We start from the raw sequence: 20,389 nt of genomic DNA, 5'->3' as shown, positions 1-20,389 counted from the left end.
AGAATGTAAGTGAATTATCCAGCGAAGTCCAATCCGACACCGCTACGTTTTAAATTATTCTTTCAGGCTTTACAGGGAGACTCACAGCAGTGCACAGACTTTTTTTCTCCTGGCTTCATGTTTTAACAAAATACCTACATGGTACGGCTTCAACTCATGGATGTAACATAATTATATTTTGTATTCATGTAATGTAGTTTGTAATGTGGTTTATTCATGTGGAAACATGAACATAGACGTTTAAATAAAATAAATATAATGCAGTGCTTTATTCTTACCTCCAGTCTTGGCTATAATCTGCAGGTCTGCTGACAGAGGTCCATCTCCTACAGACGTATAGGCCAAAACTTTGATGTAGTATGTTTTATTAGGGGTCAGTCCCTGGATGGTGAGGAAGTTAGCATTCCGAACAATCTGTTTTTCCCACTGGTTGACGTGCTGGTTGGGATCCATTGTGTAATAGACCCTGTAGCCCATTATCTGTCCATTAGCTTCTTCAGGTTCTTCCCAGTGGATGATAGCTGTCGTAGCACTTAGCATCCGACCTCTGACCTGTCGAGGGGCAGTACTAGGAGCCTGTTCAGCCGTTTTAGCTTCAATAGCTTCGCTAGCAGGCCCGCGGCCAATATTGTTCACTGCAACCACACGGAATTCATAATCGGAGTATGGACTCAAGCCACCGACACTGTAGCGTGTAGTAGCTACACCATCAATTTCTTTATAAGAGTCTTCGGAGTATTTTGACTTGTGCTGAATGATGTAATATGAAACTGGCTCCGGATTCCCAGAATCCCATGTGAGGGTGATGCTTGTTGCCGTGCGTTCTGTTACCACAGGAATTCCTGGTGGTTTCGGTAGAGCTAGAAAGAAACAAAATAAAATGTTTCTATGAGTTGACCAATGAAACTGCAGACCGATATAGAAACTGAGAAACTGATGTAGTTCCTGTTGAAATAATTTCTACTATCTCAAAAATGGTGACATTATCAGATCATAGAGCTTGAACCACTAATTGATTTATTGGTAATAAGTAATATAAGAAGTAATCATAATTTATGAGCACTCTGCACTCCAAGATGGTTTTCACAGGTTAAAAAAATAGGCTTTTGTTACTAAACAAACAAACATGCAAAATAGATCCATCAAGTATTTATACTGACAAATGCTTTGTCGCTGCCTCTGGCATAAATGGAATCTGTCCTAAATATGCTGAACAGGGAACTGTAATACACATGTGGTTTTAAATAATGAAAATATCTATATTTATTAATGTCTGTCCCAATTTTTGGATTTTCATCCCAGCCCTATTGGATGGATGGATGGATGGATGGATGGATAATGTTATTGATATAAAAATAAACAGTGACAATGACAATTTGTCAGTTTATGAGTGAGGAAATTAAGCGTGGGGCCAGCTCAGAGAGTTTAAGAAGTTAATAAACATGTATTATAATTTAAGAAATACTATACATTATTTGGTAACTACTATGAAATTAAAGGATGTGGTTATGGGAGTAAGGAAATGAAGTTAATTAAGTTAGCATGAAGTTAAGGAAAAAAACCAAGACAAATCTACTTTAATTAGCTGCTTTTGAGTAATTCATTGATTAATAAATGAATTATAAAACATGAATTAGTAAATAAGCAATTAAGAGTTAATTAACAACTCTTTCTGACAAAGCTATTTCTGATGTCCACACGTGAGAAAACCAAGAGACAAATCTTCAGTTCTAGACTCAAAGCTGATTTGCTTAAATTAATAAGCGTGTATAATCACGTTTGAAGAGAATATTGGACAGCCTATGGCAGATCGTGTAACGGTGGTGTATCAGTAGGCAGAAGAGGGCTGCAGAGTGACACAGTTATTAGCATTCATGAAGCATGTATTTGTTCCCCTGAGGGACGCTAGCTGAAGGTTATCGTGTCAGCTTGCTTCGCCACAGCCGAACAGAAGCAGTGCACTGGAACACTGTTAGCGTCTAATGTAATACAGCGAAAGGCCTAAAAGCCTCGGCAGAGCCACATTGATAAAGAGGGGGAGGACGACAAGGTCTCTCCTTTTTGTAGCCCTTTTTGTTTTAGAAATGAAAAGGGACTTGTTGTAAGTTCTATCTTTAACCCATTCATTTCCATATCTGATATCCTGGTTGTCCACTGCTGTGTAGCTCACTTTGTCTTTAACATCTAAATATTCATCAAATGCAACTTTAAGTTGAATGTAATACTATTTATTCATTCAAATTCTAAGTTTAATCTATCTCTAACCTTAATTTCAACCCAAGACCTAAACCTAATCCTAAACCTGACCCTAATATTGTTGATAATCAACAGATAGTTTGTTAGTAATTTGAGCATCTGTAGATATTCTATAGGGAACTATCAAAATAAAGTGTAATTTACTAATTATGTTCTCCAGACTTCTCAAACAAATGTGAAGATTATACAATACACATTATCACAGTCCTATCAGACAGATAGATAGATATTGTTGATGCTGACATATAAGGAGAAATTTTGAAATTAGAAATTACAGATGCAAAAATACATACCTAATATCAATATGTTAATGTAACACAATTTCATTTCACATAATTCTGAATTGTTTCTATTGGTTCACTTGTCTTTAAATTTGAAACTCTGAAAATAAAGTGTAAATAACTTATAGCACAAATCCGAAGATTAAACAAAATGGCCTAAAAAAAGTTTTTATCAACTGATAATTTCAGTGTTGTGGACACTTGGGGTTACTTTTTTCAATTTCCGAACTAATCAATTCATTATTTCATTGTATGTATGCATAATACATACAGAGACAGTATTCATACTGTCTTATAATGTGTGGCATAAACGTATAATTTGCTACTAAATAGTTATAACTACATGCATAACAATTTATAAAGCAAGATCACGTAACTTTATAAATTCAGGTTTGAAATGCAATGTAACATATGCCCATTCTAGCACTGTAGACAGTAGTAGTGTAATGCACAATAACTATATTTAACAGGTAACATAACATTAGGTCAAGTCTTTACCAACTTTCATCAGTTTTTTGATCTGCTTTCAAAAGTTAAGGAAACTGAGTTTCATTCATTTCACCACACAGCACCTTAAGGAGCACTAGACATATTCTTTACAGGCTTTAAGTGAAGTGAGGTCTTTCCTATAGGTAAACCTCATTTTAGCCTTGTTTCTTATGATTTAAACACTGAGCAATGGCATTACATGAGAAAAGGTCTATGGTAAAATATGTTTTGTACCAGAATTTGTTATAGTTTATTACAATATTAGTATCATACGCTTTTGCTTTATAATGTATTGCGCATGCATTGTTTTTTTTGTTTTTTTTTACTTAGAAGGAATTCTGGCTTATGCCAGAAGTTCTATTGTGTTGTGCATGCCATATATGTAATGCGTTATAATTAATACAGGACATTATTAATACATAGGGACCACCAAAATTCATTCAGTTACTGTTAGATGCTTTTTCAAGATACATTTATACAGAATTTCATCACTTTACACCAATCAGAACAAGTTCAGTGGTGTTCCTCATCAAAAATATTAAATGTAGTAAATGTAGTTTGACATGAGTGGGTTCATTCTGGCAGCGTTTTCTAAGGAGACTGATATGATAGTGATGCGGCTGCTCTGGAGGCCATGACTAAATGTGCGTTAATGTGAATGCAACTGCTAGCCGAAGGGCAGACTGTGACTAATTCCACTTTGTTGTGTCTGGCTGAATGAACACAAATATGTTTAACCCTTAGAAGTCCCAGTTGATTACATAGTTTTGACTTATAGCTCATTGAAACAGAGAAATTGTATGGAAAGTGCAGATTTGAATGTAATAGAAACCTTGTGGTGTGTTTTATTTGGTCTACAGCAGGACTTAAAAATAAAACAAGGCTTAGAAATAAAACAAACTCATCAATTCGATCCTAGCAGAACCAATAGTTTAATGTTTCTATTCTTGCAGTCTACCTCAACATAACATTCCTAAACCAAAAAAAATCGTTAATACTGTTCATTTTATATAGGCTATATGACGATCTAACAGAAATAAAAAAAAACAAAACAAAATAGGACTGCAAAGCTATTAGACCCTGCAGATGTATAAATACAGCAGATAGCCCACTGTTAATTTGCAGTTATGGTAGCAATTAGACAAAGTTATTTGTATTACACATAGTTTACCCTGATGCCCTTTTATTAAAATTGATTTACCTTAGAATTGAGTGACTGCTGTCAAAAAGGCTACTTAGCATAGTTCTTCAGTCATTTACAGCTCTCGAGATGCTGCACAGTGCATAACACTTAACAGAAGCCCAAACAACAGTAAAACATCCTGCCATATATAGCATGTGTTTGTTCATTTATGAACGTTCAAATTAAAAGTTGAGGAAAAACAACACCAGCAAAAATTTAAAACCATCAGGCATCCTAAGGTGAAATACTGCCACAGCGGACATGAAAATGTTTATGGACCATTTATATCTTAGCTTTGATATTTTGACATGTGAATGTAGACATTTACTTAGTTTAACAGAGATTTTGGCAAGAGCACTGACGATTGACTGTTCTTTTTGCTGTTTCTTTGGTTCTGTATAGAACCAATCAAAGAACACTTTGCATGGCAAAATGGTTCTTCAGATTGATGGGGAATGTATTGTATATGTGTTCTTTTTCGAAAACTGTTCTATATAGCACCAAAAAGGGTTCTTCTATTGTTGCAAGCTTGACATGACAACAACAGCAGAACCCATGGTGCTATATAGAACCACATACAAAACATTCTTCATTAATGGTTCTTTGAATATATAGAACCATTGTCTTCACTAATGAACCCTTGAAGAACCATCTTTTTGAGTGTAGAGTAGATGTTAATGCACTAAATTATTACATCTGTGAGAATCTTCAAAGCCTTCAGCATAGACTAAACAACCCAACTCAGCTGATCCAGACTGAAACGCAAAACTTCTGGCTTGTCTCTTCATAGAATACGGGTTTAAACAGTTTTGTCTTTAAAAAAAAAAAGCATTCTGCCATAGGAGGAACAGTTCGCTATACTGGTCCTGGAGTAAAACTGCGCTAAAATACAGGCTCATGATCCAGACTGGTAGGTTTAGAGAACCACGCCCCAATAGGAAATGGGCTGTCTGACTGACATGCAAATCGACCAATCACAAACAAAAACATCTAAAGGAGATAAAGTGGAGTAGCACTCAGCAAACTTACTACTTTTGGTTTCAAACTAAATTCAGGACTGATTAGCGTAAATGTTTTCTGCCTTAGTGACTATATCTCACTCTGAAGTGCTTATGTATAGAGATGCAGCTGCTTATCACAGGCATTTAACTTAAGAAAACCAGTTTGTGGAAGCAATGATAGCCAGAGTCAGTTGAAATTCTTGCTGAGAGGTGGGATTTTAAGAGCTGTAGTGAATTTAGCATGCAGTTTACATCTATTACAACTATTAGCAAGCCAACAACAAAATAGTTTTTGACATTCAGAACACTGAGGAAGAAAACAAATAGTCTTGCAGACCCTATTTGTAATATGATTAAGTTGTAAGTTGCTCTGGATATGAGCATCTGCCAAATGCATGAATTTAAGATACTGTATAGAAGTCAGAAATGCAGACTTGAATTTGTCTAAATTAATGTAAATAAAATTTTTTGTGTGTCACTGTAGTTACATATAAGTAATTACGTTAATAAATCAAATGTATAGCAAAACAACAGTCATAACTCTAGACTTGTAAGACTCAACAGGTAAGCTAGGTGTTTATTTGGTGTTGGAACATGGCTAGTGGACCCAGTAATGTTATTCTTCACTGTAATAATCCTTCAGATTTGGAAACATAAAGAAGCTTTAAGGGGTTTAAGGAAGCAAAATAGCAATGTTTATCCATCCAAATCTCATAAATATGAACCCATAACTTAATGCTAACTTTATTACATAGCTTTCTTTGTAGTTACCGAGTAATAAGCCTTAAGATTAAGCTAAAGCTTTAAATAAAAGTGTGCAGTGCAGATATTTATGAAATTCACTGCTCACCTTTGACCGTAATCTGTGCCACCGCTTCGATGACACCCAGTGTCGACATGGCAACACACGTGTAGTTGGCTGACTGGCGGACATCAGTCAGCTCCAGCACGTTTCGGCCGATTGGCATGTCGTCCTCCGGGGTCAGGTCCTCCGACCCCAGCATCCACTTTACGTAGGGCATGGGTGACCCCACAGCCACGCAGGTGATGTTTACGCTGCCCCCTGGCATTATCTCGCTATCCGTGGGTGGGATGGAGAAGCGTGGGGGAACCCGACGAACTGAAAGAGTACAAAAGGAATGGTAACAACTCGTATGCCAATTTAACCTCTATCAGTGGAAAAAAGGAATGTTAAGCTACCCATGCTCCGCCTACAAATGTGGTCTTCCATAGCAGCTGTTGCCAGGTTGGACAAGCTTTACAGATTATTGACAAAAAATACCATTAAACCCATAAAACCAAGACATTGTAGCACACAACTAATACATCTGTAATAATGTATATTCATTTCAGTATGTTTATTTTGTCCACATGTGGTCAACACAGTTAAGATTGACTGAGTGTAGCTTTTTTATTGTCATATTGTCAAGCTACATTTAGATATGTTTAGCCTATGCAATATAGTGAAAAAATGCAGTTTGGGGACTTATGCACTACACAAGACTATCCAGAGAGAGTCCTTCAATTCTTCACCTTTTTATTGATATAGCTTAATTCATTCATATAGTTTTAAGTCTTTCTATAGCAAACTCATATCAGATGGTGCAGCATATGTAAAAGCTTGTTTTCCCAATTAGTACATATAGTAGGAATCTACAATACATACACATTTTGGCAGTGTAGACCATAATTCCCATTTCCTTTCTGAGTAAGAAAGTAATAAATCAGGTATGGATTTAAACATTAAAGTATGTGTAGCCAGTGAGGGAAAATCCACTCTTTCATAAAGAACAGAGTGGTGGGTAAAGACCTTACAGTGATATCTGTAGTGATAAATCTTAGAGCAGCATAATCCAATGTCTAATAAACTCAAGCAATACAAAAGTGTATACATGTAAGTGATATTCCCATAATCAATTGTGGGTAAATAGCTTGAAAAGATAAACAATCCTAAACTAACCCAAAACTAAAAACCCAATTTCAACTTTTCAATTTCAGTCAAACAAATGCAAAATATGAGGCTTAAATATCAAAGACTTATCTAATACTATACCAAGATATTTGTATGAAGAAATATTTTAACTGTATGTTGGTGACAATTTCAAAGATATCTTTGAATTTTTAAACATTTTAGTTTCATTTTTCACTATAAAATCTGTGTTTTATAATATTAACAGCATCTTGTAAATTACACAAAGCTTGATGTTGAGTAGGTGCTGAACAGTGAATAACAGCATCATCAGCATAAAAATGAAACTCTACATTTGGCACATTGTGGCAAAGACAATTAATAGATATAGGAAAAAGAAAGAGGCCCCAAAATTGATTCTTGAGGTACACCATCAGCCACAGCCAAGGGTGTAGACATAAAACCTTCAGCCTGCACCTGCTCTATTCTACTAGATAGAAAACAGTGGTTTTTGCTGTTATGTACTGGAAGTACTGGATGAATTTGATGGATGGTATTTGGTAAATATTGTCAATAAATATCTTAAAGTAACATCCCCCATGCTTACTACAGTGTGGCTAGTGGCTAGAGATGTAAGTTTAAATGGTAGTTTTAATTAGCTAGTGATGGTAAAACAGGCTGAAGTTCTGCTCAGACAGTTAATAAGACGTTTAATAGTAAAAACTGACTACACAACAAAAAAACAACACCTGATCTATCTGAGCAAAAATAAAAAAATAATAATGTACCCTAAATTGATGTATTTTGTCAATTTGTGTGCTACACCTTCTCATTACTTTGAATGGGATTTTTACTGCAAAGCTTGTCCAACATAGCAAGAGTAGTTATAGAAAGATTTGTGGTCGGGGCCAAAAGTCAATTCCAATGCTAATCTTTACAACTACAACTGTATATAAAGTCATAACAATGTTGTAGCTGTGTTGATACAGTGCTATTACTATTTTTTTTTTCCAACAATCCATTCGTGTATAGCTCTAGATGGTCTGATGGCAAGGTCAGAGAGGAGCACACGTTTGCACATAAACACGTACATAAACACAAAGTCGGTCCAGTTCTAATAGGGTTCAACAGTGGAGAAGCTACGGACGAACATCGTCACATACAGTAGGTCATGCACAGAGTGTAGCGTCCGCTCCAGACGTAAAAGTACAACACAGGGACGTAAACTGGAGGTGCGGCAGCATGCTGGAGTTGCGTGCTTGGCTTTGACAACCTCAATGCTGCGTTCTTCCAGTTGATGTGAAGGAATGTGCCGCCTCACATTGCCACATCAAACATACACAGGGCGACCACCAGAGGGCGCCGGGTCAGACCGGGTTTCAAGAAAAAGTGCAAATTGTGACTTTTGCACGGTAGCCGCGGTCAAAAAGTGGATACAAGTCTCAAAAGAAATTAGTAGGTGTATGTAGAGAGAGATGGATTCGAAAACAATGACAATTAGCTGACCGAAAAAGGTGCGTGTAAACAGGTAAACAAGGCAACATGTAAACATTCTCAATGCAAATGGAGGATGGAAGGCACCCAGTGGGAAAACAAAAGAGTGGGGGAGGGTTTTATGCTGGATTTTCTGACATGCAAACGAGGGCATAGCTGGCTCTGAGGGGCAACCATGTTTGGGAAAATGAAGGGGGTGGGGAGAGGGCAAATAAATAGCAACAAACAGGGTCAGTAGAGGAGTGGGCGACTAGCATTACATTACAGGAAATCAACAGGATGATCTATTAAAAACTAAGCAGACGTGGTAGAGAAAGAGAGAGAGAGATAGAAAGGAAGAGGAAAAAAGATATACAAAGCCAAATGGCAATCAGATACAGGCACAGTTCTCTTTCAGGGCACAAGAGTGGACACAGCAGACGGAACGATGCTGAAGGGATGCAGCTCAGGCAGTAAAAAGGAGCACAAGTGTTCATCCAGCCATCCAGTAGATTCAGGGATCAAAATCAAAGGGATGTTGTCAGTGTTACTGCTTATTACAAGAGATGTGCCGATACTATGATTAATCATCAAGTTGCAATTTAAGGTTTAAATACTTTTAAACCTTTCAACTTTTATTTATTTATGTATCTGCATATTCATACAAGTTGCTATAGCATATATTTAAGCAGAAAGAAAAGAACAGGAGCATGATCAAAATATGTATACAAGTGGTTGCACACAAATAAAATATATTACATCAACACAATTGCTTCATTAAAATTAGCTTGTTTTGGCAAGAACTGTGTTGATGTAGCACATTTTGTTTATGTGCTACCGCTTGCCACATTTTAAGCATGGGCATTCAAAACTTCTCTTCTTTTGTATTTTCCTGTTTAGCTTTTTCTCCCACAATTCATTGAGGACTCACTCGGGGGTGTCCTGTAGTGTTTTGCAGTCTTTTTTTATCCAGTTGGGATCTGACCATTAAAATCACTCAATAATGAAATAGGGGACATTGCCAGCATAATTCATTTGGACTAAATTTCTGTTCTACTTTTTTAGAACGAGTTGTTCAAGTGAAGTGAGGACACCTTCGAGGAGACAAATCAAACACTTCCCATAATCCACAAGTAAGCAACAAATTGGGTTTTATGGCGCTTAAATCATTTAAATAAGCTTTCAAGTTTTTGCTGCCAAGATTCTTCAAAACAAACATTCCTAGTTGGTTTGATCTCTCTCTTTCTGCTTTTCTAAAGCCGTGTTGGTGGGAGTAGGCTAGGTTTGTTTGTGGAGAGGGGAGAGAGAGAGATTAATGGCCACAGCGTTTCGAGGGTTAAGCCTCCCTAATATTAACGAGCAGTGAAACTCTCCCATCCCGAGATCGCTTTTAATTAAAATTACATGGGCTGAACTCTTCGATTCCGCTTTGCAGGATGAACCTTGACTAATATTGTGTCTGTATAGTAGTTCCTCATTAACACAGAGGGCTTTGGTCCTGACATCTCCGTGGCCCGATTTCATGTTTTGAGAATGACTGTGAACTCGAGAGAGAGAGAGAGAGACAATAAGACAGAGAAAGAGAGAGAGATAAAAACCTCCACAATTGATGAAGCTCATTCGGCTTAAGACACTGCGCTCCTCTGGAGAGGAAATCTTACATTATTAAATACAACTTTTCACTCCTATTATATTTAATTAATTTTCTATTGAATCGTGCTCCCAGAAGACATAATGTTATCCCGTTCATTTGAATATCATTACATTTGTCAAGTCTTGCGAAGGATGCTCGACATACATCATTCTTTCATTAGCGGTCTGCTAAGCCTCCTTCACGCAGCGAGAGCAGGGGATATTGAGCTACGGGGGCATGTCGCCTTGCGTGAGATTCACCCCCTTGAGCGAGGTTCGCCACCCTGAGCGATATTCGCCACCTTGAGTGAGATTTGCCACCCTTCGGTTCTCATTAAAACAAAGGAGGTTGCAGCCTTAAGCTGTATCCTGAGAGAGAGGGAGTGCTGAAGGTGTCTTATATAGCTTCCCATTTGCTAAATATTCACCATTGCAGATGTTTAATATATCATTTATTAAAGGTTATTGTGATAATGGCAAGAGCAATTCTGATTCACAAAGACTGCAATAAGCAAATGAGCCCTCTCAAAAGATTTTTACTATTGTGAACATTTTGATGCCTCATGCCCGCCAATCTTTTGTCACACTGATTAGTTTATTGGACGGCATATCAAAATTCCAATATGCCGCAAGATAATCAGAATCGCATATTTAACACTATTTAATTTATTTAAGAAGTTACCATTATAATTTTAATACTGTTAATAGTACCATTATCAGTTTACTACAGTTAATGGTAAGGGAGGTAATATGGCAAAAATCTTATATCACGATGTAAGACATTTTCACGATACATGGTATACTATATTATGTTTTGTTTTTCTGAGTTGTAATAAGTTGGAGCAGACAACCTAAAAATACTACAATAACTACAATAACATATAAATGTTTTACAAACTGCGCTGCACTAAATCCAATTAAACTGGTCTAATTTTGCTCTCTTTGTAACGTAGTTAGTTAGTATTCTTTACGTACTGACGATAACCACAGTATGCTCAGAAAAGCATATTGTGACATAAAGTATCACAATAATGCTAAAATATCATCAAACTGCCCACCCCTAATTAACAGTACCATTACTAGTTTAATACTTTTAACAGCACCATGTTTTCTGAATTTGTTTTGGCCATTCACCGAGGTCCAGCTGCAATGCTGTGGCACATTTTGACACATCATAATACATCAAATTGTATGTACATCAAAATGTCTGATTCTGTTTTTTGTGAGCTTCGCTACCCTGAGCAAAAACCGCCGCGGTGAGCGAGATCCTCGCAATGAGCAAGACCTGGCTCAGTGAGTGAGATCCGTCGCTCTGAGTGAAATCCACCGCACTAAGTGAGAGCCGCTGTCCAGAGTGAGTTTCACTGCCCTTTGATTCTTATTATAAAACAGGCCTTGAACTGTATGACATGGAAAATAACTCAAGGAGATGCTTATTGTGCTAGCAATTTCAACCCAGAGGCTGTTGAGGTTTTCTTGGCTCAGTGACCATTTCGGAGGTGAAGAAAATCTCTTTATTCTTCAAGGGATCTTTGATTATAAGATTGTGTGGGTGTCAAAATTAAGTACTAAGCAGGAACACTGACATTAACATCAAGGATTGTACAGGGAAACCGGTCAGTAGCTGGACCTGGTCGTCATGCAGAATCCGATTGGACAAATTATATGCATTCTCTCTTGACATGCACCACTTTTTGGACGGTCAAGCATCATAGCCAAGACCATGGGCATTCAGTATAACGAACAACAACAATAGGGGATCAGAAAACGAAACAGAATGGACTCTATCCAGAGCAGAAAGGAAACATAAAGGGAGCCAAACTGAGAAACGTCAGAAATAACAAACAAAACAAGAACACATATGTGCAGCTACATTCATTTCATTTGTATTCTTGACAGCTGTGTTGGCATTTGGGTTTGCAATTCATGGAAACTACTTATGTTTTTCCCTGTTTTTTTATTTTTTTGCTGTTTGTTTCGATAAAGTGAGATGGTTAGAAAGTAAAAAACACACCAACCTTCTCGCAGCTCTGGGGAATGTAGGGAATTTTGATGCAGAACACAATGAAATGACGAAAGGAGAAAAAACAGGGGAAACACAGAGAGAGTAAAAAGGCCATGTACAAGGCGTTCAACTGCCACTCATAAACATCTTTTAGAGGAAGCCCCTTTGGTATCGGGATAGAATCCTGACTGCTACTTCAGTGCAAAGAGAAAAAACCTCTAGCTTCAAAGACACTTTATATATGAACACAAAAGAGGTACGCTATGTAACCTTTATGATGCTGTCTCAGTTATGAAGTTGACTGGAGTGCATACTTTGCAAGATTTATGTGCATTCATCCTCAATTCTGGTCTGCTTACAGCTAAAGGGCCCATATCCTACATTTTTCAAGTCCATTGAGGCCCATTTATGGTATTTTTGTGGCTTTATGCACCAAAAACATATAATTCATTTCTACATGATCATTTTCCAACCTCTCTTCAGAATTAAACAGGCTGTGTTTGTTACTGTTCCGTCATCCAGGCAAAAATTTTAACACCTTTGCTCAAATGACGTGTTTTGTAAACAGTAATAATAAACAGTAATTAAAATGAGCACAAGTGTGTTCCCTATAGAAGATGGAAATAAATATAACATGTTGTGTGACCAGGGGTGCGCAAACTTTTGCGTAGGATGTATTCTGATCGGCTGTGCCTCATTCAAAAAGCAGTCTTTGCTGAAACACTCCTTATAACTTCAGATAGTGGGTGGTGCTAAACTGCTGCAGACTGAATAGGCCGATAAACATAAAATGTATAGTTTTGTGACATCATAAAAATAGAGCATCAAAACAAGCTTAGTTTTCATATATAGACTGTATGGAGTGAAAAGTGCATGTGACATTTTTAAACTTTTACAAATGTGCCCTAATTTCATTTTTCAAAAGCCAGGAGGAATTGTTTTATTTTATGGTTTCATGATATGGGCCCTTTAATTATTTTATATAGTAAATTTACCAAAGTACAAATTCAAAGAAAAGCAGGTTGTCAGCATTAATCACATAACTGGGACATTATCATAGTTAACTGATATACAAAATAACTTAATAATTCAAAAGATATATTGGACTCAATATAGTCAATATAAGAAATAATAAACATAAATGTTAAATATTTACACAAGTGGCTTAATTAAATGAAATATTTTAAATATCTTATTAGGTTACACCATTATTCTCTATTACATATTACACATATTACATGAGGATCCATTTACAGTAAAGGAATACTCTGTTTATGTCTGCTGACTTAATATGCAAATATAAGATGTATTATAGCTAGCACACTATTATTACAGTAAATTATCACTGCTACCATAGATACATTTACAAAAATAGGTGTAATTAACATTATGGATTGTTTTTAAAATAGTGTTCCATTAACCCTTTGACATGTGCAGTTTCAAACAAGAAGCTGATTCTTAAACTTTTGCAGCTAAAGTTTCTTAAAGATGATGCAACAATGCTGCAACCAGAGCTAAAATTCCTGATGCAGGGACTCCAGATCATACTGCAGAATCAAAGTCCAAATTATAGACTACGCAATGAAAGTACATGGCAAATGGGTTCACTTACCACATATACCCGTAACAAGAATGTTTACATATTAATGATTGGCATCGTCATTCAAAAGATTATCAAACTGCTTTTTTCTTTTATATTTGGTTATGTTTTAATTATAGTTACAAGTATCTGCAGTTATTTACAATTATCTTGTAAAATAACTTGCTACTTGCCTGGAAGCATTTGACATTATCTGCATATGCTATTAAACAGCTTATTCATCTTAAAATGAATGGGCCTCATTCCTCAATATCTTCCTAAGATTTTCTTAAATTTTGTCTTGAGAAAAGTCCTAAGAAAAAAGTCTACGTCAGATTCATGACATGTTCTTGAACTGCAGAAATGTTCACAGCTTTGTGCTCTTGAGTGTGTAGATTCTGTTCTTACTTAAGAACAAATGCCAAATAAGAAAACACTGGTGAATGTCAGGATCTTGGTGAAAACTATGTAAGTGGGTTTTCTGAAAAAACGTCTTAAAAACTGTTGGTAAACGAGGCCCAGTATCCTTATTTAAATATTGTTTTACAGCAATGTCAACTGAATTTTTTGATTCATGCCAAAATAAACTGAGAATTTCTTTGACTTTGCCAATGTTAACAGAAAATTTCTGTCATTCATGCCAGCTTTAACTGAAACATTCGTGATTGGAGCCAGTGTTAACACAGCATTTGTTTGATTTATACCAATGTTAACAGAAAATGTGTGATTTATGCCAGTGTTAAATGAAAATTTATTTAATGAATGCCAGTGTTAACAGAAGATTTCTTTGGTTTATGACAGCTGTACAGAATTACTTTCTTGATTTAAGCAAATCTTGTAGATTTAATTTATGCCAACCTTCACAGAGGTTGTCTTTGTTTTATGCAAATCTTCCAGAAAACTACTTTACAGCAATTTTACAGATTTTTTAACTTAAGTCAATTTTACAGGAAACGTCTTTACGCCAACAAATGATTTATGCCAACATTAACAGAACGTCTTTGATTTATGCCAATGTTCATTGAAAATTTGTTAGACTTATGTTTTATAGAAAATGTAACTGATGCCAATTTTACGGAAGTGCATTTATCGGAGCAAAATGATTTTATTTTTTATTCTGAAGGCAGCACCGCAGAGACTACTAGCAAAAATTCAGACCTAAACATCAAAGGGTTAATGTTACACTTCAATTAGATTTATAGGTCTTCAATCATACACCCACTTTATTATGTATTTCACATATTTTTAAAATTAATTTTAAGTTAAAAAAAAAGTTTTAGTTGAAATAAAAGAGTTTCCCTCCATTGTTTGCCAAAAAAAGAGAAGAAGAGAAAAGAGAAACGGTCAGATGGATTCTGTGTTCTGCAGGGAAAGAAGGGGTCCAGACCTATAAACTCCCCTGCAAGCTTTAGGGGTCAACTTCATTAGTATCACACCAGGCAATCCAGTCATTAAAGAAGGAGAATTAACAGAAAAACAAAAACAAATCAACCAAAGAACAATAAACAGAAAGCACAGGTTCAAATCAAGGCAGGAGGGTCGAATGCAACAGAGAACATACTTACTAAAGTCCCTTGTGGCCACCATTTACTGGACTCTGCGATCCATTTGTTGTTCTCTAATCATTTCTACTGAATAATTCTATTTACAAGTCATTGTATCTACTTTTATTCACATCGTTGCGGTCGTATCAGAACTTCGTAACTGTTGTTTTTGTTTTTCAGGAACATTTCATGATGAATGGAGCAACAGTGATGGTCCAAAATCTTGTTACATTAACGTACATTAGTTATTTTGTTCACCTATAGTTACCATTTCAAAGCTACAAAGTTTTGTTATGAAAGCAACGACATGTTAATGCATTAGAATATCCATTACCTCTATTATAACTACCTTAGCAACAGAGCTTTACCAGTGGGGTTTCCTACCTCGTACATATAGGTTAGCCGGCGCTGAGTAGCGGGTGCCGTCGTTATTCGTTGCAACGCATTCGTACTTCCCCTGGTCCGACTCCTCACTCTGTTCGATCTGCAGCGCTCCTGTATGGCAGGAAAGAATATGGGGCATATCCCCGCGTTAAGGTGAAAAATCACACACTGTAACACAATACTAAACAATTCATTTTCTTATGTCAACGGTTTGACAGTTCCCGTTTCTGCCACAGGGGGCGATATTTGTCTTGCTCACGCTTTTTCTGTTGTCCTGTTTGGCCTCTGTAAGGCTATAACACAATATAATGGCTGCTTTTAGAGATGGTGTATGCAGAAAAAACAAAGAAACCAACAAACAAACTAACAAAACTGAATCAGAGAATTCCAAAGGAATTTAAAGTCGTGAACAGCTAACTGCTATTTTTTTCTGTTTTTCTACGAAACCCTTTGAAAAGTTCAGATTCAGATTGAAAAATGAAAAGATAAATAAATGAAATTAACTTAAAATAGAAAAGAAAAAACTCTTAATAACCCACAAACCTTCTCAGATGACGGCTGCAAAAATGAGCAATCGCCCTGTAATTTCTAATGCAATGTTTTATTCTGTAGGCATGGTGCATAATAAAAGCAATGATGATAGATACAGCTAGAAATAATAATATTAATAACAGAAAACAGTAATAATAATTTTAGCTTAAAATATGGGTCATAGGAAACCTCTTGATTTGAGCTAATATTAACAGAATATCAGAAAACCAATTTCTTTGGTTTTGGTCAATTTAACAGAAATCTCTGTGATTTATTTCTTGATTTATGATTTATGTTAACTGACGATTTCTTTGATTTAGGACAATATAACAGGTTTTTTTTTATTTACAGCAATAATAAAAGCACAATAATAATAATAATAATAATAATTTCAGATCAAAATATGTGTCATATGGTTCTTACACCATAGATTTTACTCATAGTTTTAAACTTCTTGATTTACACCAATTCTTTATGATGCCATCGTCATAGAAAATGTATTTGATTTATGCCACTTTAACAGAAAAATTCTTGATTCTTGACAGGATGTTTTTATTTATGCCAATTGAACAGAAAAAAAAATTGTTAACATTTCCATGAATGTTAACAAAAATCCTTTGATTTATATCAATTTAAGTGAAAATGTTTAGATTTTTTTTCTTCATTTATGCCAACGTTAATAAAAATGTCTGATTTATGCCAATTTCAAAAGAACATTTCTTGATTTACAGCAATGGCAAATGCACAATAATAATAATATCAGCTCACAATATGGGTCACATCGTTCTTAGACCATACTGTTTTTACTAGAATGGTAAAAACTCATCAGTCTTGGCAGAGGATTTGGTATTTGTTCCGCTCAGCACCGTGCGTACAGAACACCCATGCCAACACTGCAGTAGACATTTAAGGGCACACTGAAATTAATGCACTGTTAATTATCTTCTTACAAGACACTGTACAAATCACATTGATGGAAAAGGGGGGACATACAGTCTACATGTTGCAGGGTTTCTAAAGGCACTTTAAGTCTGCTTTAACATGACTCAAATACATGGTAGTATTATCAGTACTTTGTAAAAATAGCTTAAAGTTGGAGGGACAGAAATAGAGCCCTGCAATATACAACACCTGACGGGACTGTTCAGTATGGGGATGAATGACACTGCTTCAGGGCAGCATGGATCGAAAGGAAAACAAAGGTTTACAGTATACGAAAGCAGCATAACCAGGGAGGACAATCGAAAAGAAATTTTGGGTTATGAAATTTGGCATAGTCAATTTTAAAATTGAATAACAATCAATAAAATGGATCGTGACTTTGAATGGTAGAAGTAAAAAATGCAGCAATTAGCAAAAAACTAAAAAAAAAATTGAAAAATAAAAAAATTTGCTGCTTGAAAAATGACGTTAGCATCTAGACCATTTACATCACCCTCTGTGAGAAAACGTTTGACATGCAAGTCTCTCCAAAGAACAAGAAACGTATGTCAGCACAACTTACAACCTTTTTTTGACAACCCTTAGCTGAAAAATAAAATGCAGTTGTATTAGAAGGTCAAAATTCAAAACGGCTTCCGCCGACAAGAAAGCAACCAACCACTGCCATAGCTTGTTCAAAGCTACAAATGACACCCATAAAAATCCACCAATGGGATCAGCAGTGTGGTGTCACATGACCCAAGGAAAAATGTCATTTTTTTCTTTTTTTATATATATACATCAAACCACGCCTCCGCCTCCTGAGTTGCTCGACAAAAATGACAAAACGGCACCTCAGTTCCCTCTGCCAGACCCTTCGTTAGTTTTTCCCCCAACCCTGAAGGATGGAAAAACAAAAAATGTCAAAAAGTAAAACAGCCTTCAACCCAAGAAAAGCAAGAAGGAAAAAATAGGTGGTAGAAGGGAAAAAGCACCGTAGAAACTTTATCAAAAAAGTGGTTGTTTGGGCTTAGAGAAGGGTATAGGTAGAGGAAAGCAAATAGAGAAAAGGATTGAGAATTTAAAAAGAAAGATGTTTTTCTTTTTTTTTTTTGGAGGGGGAAAAAATTGTGGCAGAGTAGAGGCGAGGAGTCTTCTGCGTGAGTCCGTCATCGGCGGGCACAAGAACAGCTAAGGGGGGGAAAAATGTTTGGTTGTTTTAGTTGGACAAAAAGAGGGACACATGAGTCGCTATGGCCAAAAAAGAGGAACGAAAAGGAAAGGAAAAGGCAGATAAAAATTAATAATAATTATAAAAATAATAATTCAAAGAAAAAACAAATAAACAAAAAAAAATTACAAAATAAAAAAACGGCACTGGATATGCTTCTCGGGGTCATAGTAAGCATATCGCAAGAAAAAATTACAACTAAAAAATTGAGGCGAATTTTACAAACTCAAAAATTAAATGAAGCAGATACGCAAAAATGATGGAGGGGGAGGGTTCGTATGGAGGGAAAAGAACGAGGGAGGATGGCAAAGTCATTGAAGGAAGGAAGGAAGGAAGGAAGGATGGATGGACTCGGATCAAGAGACAGGACATATACATGGAGGCGGACGGGATGGAAGGACAGCAAGAATGAATTTTTGTTTTTCATTCTGTGAACTTCAGTTCAGCTCTCTTACCTCTTATTGGCGTACCACCTGGGTGGATAATATGAATGCAAATAAGATTAGAAAGAAGAAGCATTAGTACGAGAGGAAAGAGGCTGGGGGCTTTGGAAGAAGAATCAAATTAGCTTTGCTTTTTTTTTTTTCTTTAACAGAGTATGTTCAAAAATTAAGGTTACTGGAGGAAAAGAGATATTAAAGAGACAGAGAGAGAGAAAGAGAAAGAGAGAGAGAGAGAGAGAGAGAGAGACAGAGAGAATTTGACTTCCTCTACTGGCAAAAACAGGATTCAGCATTGGAAGCAGTTTGGAAGGAGCAACTTTGTACAGTGGTCAACCACAAGGAAGGTGCCGTTTTGAAATTTGACATTGTGACCATTTACAGCAGGTTGGGTAAGGCTTCAGGAGTCTGGATGTGGGGCAAGGACAAACCTCAAAGCTCACAGTTTGACCGCTAAATGCACAGGATTCTGGGCAGTTTGTGGGAGGAACAGCTATGGTGCTTTTTTTTTTTTGGTCATGAGCGAAATAGGGAGTGAAGAAGTGGTCAGTCGAGTCAGTGAAAGTGTCTGTGAAACCTCTGAGTGGTAACTGAGTGATCCTGGTGTGCCCGTACATTTTTTTTTTTTGTATTTGTGAAACAAAGTGTTAGCATATTAGCATCTTAGAATGTTGTAGTGAGCTATGCTAGGTGTGTCTGGTGGCTAGGCTAAATGTTAGTAAAATGCATGCCATGCATTTTAATCATAGTTTGAGAGACATGGAAAACATTAGTGGGGGTGATGTGTGCTTCAGGGCTAAGCACTTACCAAAGGACTCTGAAGATTTAAAAAATACGGAGAGAAGAAAGACAGCATAGAAAATATGATTATATTTCCTTATGTTTTGGAACAGGCTTTGTTTTCTTTCTTATATTTCTTTTTTTCTTAATGTTTGGTACAGAGTTATATCTTAAGACTCTATTGCACAGGCGTACATGGAAAAAAAAAATTATAGGGTTATAAGTTCACACACTGCTGCTGACAACAAGAAAAAAAGTTAAACAAGATGACTGAAGACAAGACAAAAGTTAGAAAAGCCAAGAATTCTGGGAAGACAGGTGATCAGACAGACCAAAACTGTTTAGCAAATCTCGATAGAAACTCCATAGCTAGAACTAGCAAACAAAGTGTCATAGCTAGCCAAGCGGTTAGCATAAATATTGGCATAGATATCAATACTGGGTTGCAAACAAAGTTTTAGAGGGGAGATTAAGGATACTTCACAAGCAAAGAGAAGCAAAAGCTGATTTTTACACGGGAAAAAAGAAGCAGCGGATCCACAAGGAGGGGAGCTGGGAGAAAGCTAGTTGCAGCTAACACACTACTGTGGCTACGAGATTATGGGAAAATGTTCCATATAAGCATTCGCCAGCAATCAAACTTGTTAGCACAAAATGGTCAGTGATTACTCATTATTGGTAAGACTTTATTTGAATGAACACATATTAGGGGTTCTTGTTCTTTGTTCAACCAGAAGGACACTTTTAAAT

At 36.3% G+C, this 20,389-nt stretch overlaps 1 protein-coding gene across 1 annotated transcript in view; it reads right to left on the bottom strand.

Annotated features, from left to right (window-relative positions):
* Nucleotides 1-20,389, bottom strand: part of LOC118816675 (receptor-type tyrosine-protein phosphatase delta-like) — a 701,473-nt gene that overhangs the window by 95,988 nt on the left and 585,096 nt on the right. Inside the window, exons 14-19 of the mRNA XM_036583195.1 lie at nt 19,668-19,676; nt 18,875-18,892; nt 15,737-15,847; nt 12,243-12,254; nt 6,061-6,330; nt 279-860 (exon numbers count right to left, since the gene is read on the bottom strand). Coding sequence (XP_036439088.1) covers nt 279-860; nt 6,061-6,330; nt 12,243-12,254; nt 15,737-15,847; nt 18,875-18,892; nt 19,668-19,676 — 1,002 coding nt within the window. The remainder of the gene's footprint in view (nt 1-278; nt 861-6,060; nt 6,331-12,242; nt 12,255-15,736; nt 15,848-18,874; nt 18,893-19,667; nt 19,677-20,389) is intronic.

Source organism: Colossoma macropomum, unplaced genomic scaffold (genome assembly GCF_904425465.1).
Source record: "Colossoma macropomum unplaced genomic scaffold, Colossoma_macropomum, whole genome shotgun sequence".
NCBI classification, from domain to species: domain Eukaryota; kingdom Metazoa; phylum Chordata; class Actinopteri; order Characiformes; family Serrasalmidae; genus Colossoma; species Colossoma macropomum.
The sequence above is the reverse complement of the archived record's forward strand: the minus strand, read 5'-3'. Positions and strand labels throughout refer to the sequence as shown.